We start from the raw sequence: 5,269 nt of genomic DNA on the forward strand, positions 1-5,269 counted from the left end.
TAACAGAGATCTCTGGGATTTCTTAGTCTGCTGGGCACCATACAATAAGTTTAATGGTGGGTGTAAAAGCACATGAGGTGCCTTACACTCTCAGCATTTTCTGAAACAGATATAATTCATTTCATAATGAAGATCAGAAAGGCCATTTCTGCAAGTAGAAACTGTCTGGAGTAGTTCTGGCTACTATTTGGACCAGTTTTAACATGCCACTAAAGTAATTTCTTAGTCTGCTGGGCACCATACAATAAGTTTAATGGTGGGTGTAAAAGCACATGAGGTGCCTTACACTCTCAGCATTTTCTGAAACAGATATAATTCATTTCATAATGAAGATCAGAAAGGCCATTTCTGCAAGTAGAAACTGTCTGGAGTAGTTCTGGCTACTATTTGGACCAGTTTTAACATGCCACTAAAGTAATTTGTGTAATGTAATAACACATGATTCATAACATCTCTGAACTCATTGAGATAAATTATATGGGTAGAGAACACCAATGCTTTTTTTTTTTAAACAACTCTTGTACTTTGATGAGCCCATGTGTTCTATTGTCTAAAAGCTGAGTTTGTAGTATTGACAATACAGCCTAAACCTTATTTCAGGACAAACGTTTTTGTTGGAATTACAGATGACTCTTCACATCTTTAGTAGCACTTGATAGAAAGTGTTACTTTGGCTGAAGGGTCAAATAACATGGCACAGTCTTCTGGATGAGTCTTGCAGCTAGAAGGAACCTGCATGAACACTGAGTTGGAAGAACATAAAACAAAAATGCAGTTAACAGCTTCTGGGTATATCTTTAGGATGTTCTAGGATGTTAAGCAGTAAAATTGGGATGATGGATCAAAACCAGACAGATCTGTCTGTGGAAAAGGGGGATTGACTGATACCGCATTAAGCCACAAAAGGTGCTCAGAATGAATCCAGCGACGGAGGGAACATATTGTGTCTACGTTGCATAATCTTAAAGAGTTAATACCTATGGATCCAGCCTAACACTTATTGCTTTTGAAAGATTTTTCAAGCAGCTATATAAATAAAAATTTCAATTATTAACACACACTGAAAATAAAAATAAAAATCTGACTTTCATAGATGAGAAGCCATCATCATGTATTAGAATGACTCTATGCAACTTTAGAATAGACAAAATGTACTGGTAACAGAGCATGCAAAATTGTTTGCCTGCCACTCATGTTTATCTGCTTGTAGTTTTCTATTGAATCACCTCTGAATCACTTCCATTACCTCTGAGTAGTGAGCTTTGCCAGCCCTCTGAGTCATGTCTCTGAGTGCATCAAATGATACAGCCATAAGAAAGCCAGGAAGTCAAGAGAAAATTCTTACCTTATTCATGTCAAATGTGTGAAATACTTGGTCAACATAGCTGTCAGCTTCTGGAGTAAGTCCGTGTAGATCCAGGACATGTTTAAATTCATGCAGACAAAGTTGTCCAGATGGGCACTCCTTCATAAATTTTGTGTACCAATGGTGAATTTCCATAGCATTAATGTCATCTGCTGATCCAGCAGCACCCATTGTATCAAACATACCAGGTACCTTTTTTCAGTATTTATTCATCCAAATGTTGATTCTTGCTTCCCAACAATGACAATTCAAACACCAACTCTGCCTTTGAGAGCTACTTTAAACCTCTTACAGATCACTACCAAGATGGACTAAGTAAATATAGCACACTAGCAAGATTACTGGCACCTAGTTTTAGAGCCCCATGGTTTTATCAGCTGATTACAGTCTTTGTGCACAGTCAGTCTGCAGAGCCTCAGATGAACTGATTATACCGGTTCTCTTCTTGCATTGGCATCTGGGGTGCTAAAGCGGTTTAAACTGGATGAATATTGAAAAAGCAACATGAAAGAACTTTGAAAGCAGTTTCTAAACCTTCACAAAGTTTTAACTAAACCTTCAACTGCATTTTAATACTTTGATACATTTTGTGCAGCTGCCTTGTAGTAACTGACTTTTCATTTTTATTACTTCTGTATATACCATGATCCAAAGCTTACCTTATAGGTAAAAACTGCAACATGATTGGACTTGGATAACCTGGAAAAATCTGACAGCAGCTCTACACTAAGCACAAAAACTTGCCATTGTCTTTAGACAGCAGTTCTACAAGCATCTGTCTTGTGTAAGTCAATGTCATCCTAAAAATTGCTCTCCCACTGCCACTGCTCATTCCATCCTATCCTTTCCCTTCCCTTCCCTTAGGCCTGTGCAAGTGTTTGTAGTTGCACTTGGGAACAAGTATAAGAACAGATCCAATCAAAAGCTCGCAATAAGATTGAATATTAATAAAGAAAGTTAGCTTTAGACAACATTATTTACATTTTGCATTGGCTGGTCTCACAAAACATTGGATCTGTATGAGAGAACAGATAAAGTGAGGGTGGCCAGGAGCAGAGGGGGTGCAGGACTGCTGCTTCAAATTGTTTGTGGAAACTGGTAGGCTTGGAGTGTCATAATGCCTGTGCTGTATTGCAGTACAGAGCAGTGGACAGTGTTACAGCATTTAACCCTTACAACATATGCTATGGCACACAATAGTTAGATTAAATTGGTAGAATGTGAAAATACAACTGTTATGCTTAAGCCTACTGCAAAAGTTTAAGAAGGGCAAGGGCCAGATTCTGCACCCGGGACAGAGCAACCCTGGATGTACCTACAGACTGGGGAATGAGATGCTGGAAACAGTGCTGTGGAAAGGGATCTGAGGGTCTTGATCAATGGCAAGTTGAATATGAGCCAACAGTGTGTCCGAGCAGCCAAGAGAGCCGACCATATCCTGGGGTGCATCAGGCACAGCACTGCTAGCTGGTTGAGGGAGGTGTTTGTCCTACTCTACTCTGCTCTGGTGCAGCCTCACCTTGAATATTGTGTGCAGTTTTGGGCACCACAATACAAAAAGGATATAAAGTTGTTAGAGAGTATCCAAAGGAGGGCAACAAACAGTGTGTCCGAGCAGCCAAGAGAGCCGACCATATCCTGGGGTGCATCAGGCACAGCACTGCTAGCTGGTTGAGGGAGGTGTTTGTCCTACTCTACTCTGCTCTGGTGCAGCCTCACCTTGAATATTGTGTGCAGTTTTGGGCACCACAATACAAAAAGGATATAAAGTTGTTAGAGAGTATCCAAAGGAGGGCAACAAAGATGGTGAAGGGAAGGGAGGGGAAGTGTGTGTGAGATCCCTTGGTCTGTTCAGCCTGGAGAAGACCTCATCATTGTGTATAACTTCCTCATGAGGGGAAGTGGAAGGGCAGGCACTGATCTCTCTGGCAACCTGGGGGGATGGCCTGCAGGGCCAAGATTTGGACTTGATGGGTCCCTTCCGACTTTGCATGTTCTGTGATTCTGTGAAACATGTTGTCTCACCAGTGGCACTCCAGTGGTGTCTCACAAGAGGAAGGTGAGCACCACCTGAACAGCATTTGTCTGCAGAGAAGAGCACAGTCTGGTTGCTTTGGAGTGTTGTGCATGGAGTGTATGAGAGAAATTTTCCTCTGGGCCAAGGTTCATTCTGGTTCAGTTGCAGAAGCAGTATCAACAGTCATGAGAGGCAAATTTGATCTCAAAGCTCCGAAGAAACTGAACACTACTGTAGGATATGTCACAAGACCTGCTTTTCAGATGCCACGAGGGATAAGTGGTGGTGCATCTGTGGGGTGTTTGCAGTGAGAGTGGCATAACTGAAGACAAGGCAAGGCAAGCTGCCCCTGCCACATAATGTTTAGGGCAGGCTCTATGCCACTGTATATAGGTTCATATGGTCATCCAGTATTTTGAACTCAGTTTAATTCTTTAGGCAAATAAAGAGCTGTTACATGCTAATCATGTAAGGTCAGAATTGCAAGACATTTCTCAGAAATGGGTACAAGCCTTCACTGCAAAAGGACAACAAGCTGGGCTGTCACTGGAACAGCCTTTCATCATGTACTTGTAAGTGCATTGCATAAACTAGGGTCTGCAGCCAGTCAGGGCAATGCTGCTGAGGGGGGAGAGAAGGGGGGAAAAGCACATGTGGATTCCTGGAGGACTTCAATAGTGACACATACTGTAGCTGTCATTAAAAGGTGATTTTTTTTCCTAATCTCTAATCTTTCCTTGCACTGCTTTCAGCAGTTTCCTCAAAGCAACAATAGCTGTCCACTAACATGCTGTCAGTTTTAAGATCAAGACCTACAATAGTGAGAAGCATCAGGGATTTTCTATATGAAATACTGAGTAACACTGAAACATGTGATGAGGTATTTGGAAATACTCCGCTTCAAAATATCACTAGCAGGCAAAGAATATGATATTTGAAATAACCAAGAACAGCAACCAAAAGAAAGTTAGCTTCAGGTAGCAATCTTCAGTCTTTTATCGTTGTTCATCAAATCTAAATTTTCAATAGCTAGGAACTGGAAATGCTGACACAGAATTTTCCAAGTGTATATCTACCAAATTTCTTATTCAACAAAAAGAGGAAGGTTTTTAAAACTCAAATGTTACTCAGACTTCCCCCCCCCAAATAACAGCAATGTTCAAAGGAAAGAATCAAATATTTGAACCATAGATTTCAGAAACTACAATTTTTTTTAAAATAAAGTGGTCTACAATCATTTTTTGTACATTTTAATTTTCAAACGTTCTTCTGAAAAAAGCAACAGCATAAATGTGGGTTGACTCACATTTATGTGACTAAGACTAAGCCATATCAGTCCTTGAAAACATGCATATTTCTTTCATATGGCATGGAAGACTCCTAAGTATGTTGTAATTGTCCTTCCAGAAGACCAGGTTAAAATGTCATAAAAATCTACATTTTATTTAAATAATTCTTCAAGCTAATCATCAAGCTATTCTAAATTATCTATTTGATGAATCTGAAAACTCTTTAAATTTTACACTGCAGCATTTTAAAAAATAAGTGTATGTGCAGGCATGACATGCTTATCAGTAAAGGTCAAAATTAAAAAAAGAAATAAGAAAACACCTGGAAGACTTTAAGGAGCAGTGCAATAACCTGGAATAAAGAGGAAACATGGATGGTAGAATTAAGTGCAAGTAGGAGAAGAAACTGCTTTTAAAGGAGTTCTTGTTGGCCACGTTCCTGTTGGGATAGGCTTACAGAGGGATTACAGTGATGAAGTACATGCAGATTAGAAGAGCTATGCTGGCAACACTGTTCTTTTTAGCCATTTAATATCCTCACTTTCACTGTGAGGAGAAGTTACTTCCCTATTTAAAGCACAATTTTCTCAGATATTT

At 39.9% G+C, this 5,269-nt stretch overlaps 1 protein-coding gene across 1 annotated transcript in view; it reads right to left on the bottom strand.

Annotated features, from left to right (window-relative positions):
* LOC103801125 (guanylyl cyclase-activating protein 1-like) overlaps positions 1-1,549 on the bottom strand; it is a 38,009-nt gene extending 36,460 nt beyond the window's left edge. Inside the window, exon 1 of the mRNA XM_009073530.1 lies at positions 1,346-1,549. Coding sequence (XP_009071778.1) covers positions 1,346-1,549 — 204 coding nt within the window. The remainder of the gene's footprint in view (positions 1-1,345) is intronic.
* Between the last annotated feature and the right edge of the window lie 3,720 nt (positions 1,550-5,269).

The sequence above is a fragment of the Acanthisitta chloris genome, unplaced genomic scaffold, assembly GCF_000695815.1.
Source record: "Acanthisitta chloris isolate BGI_N310 unplaced genomic scaffold, ASM69581v1 scaffold15004, whole genome shotgun sequence".
Taxonomy (NCBI): Eukaryota; Metazoa; Chordata; class Aves; order Passeriformes; family Acanthisittidae; genus Acanthisitta; species Acanthisitta chloris.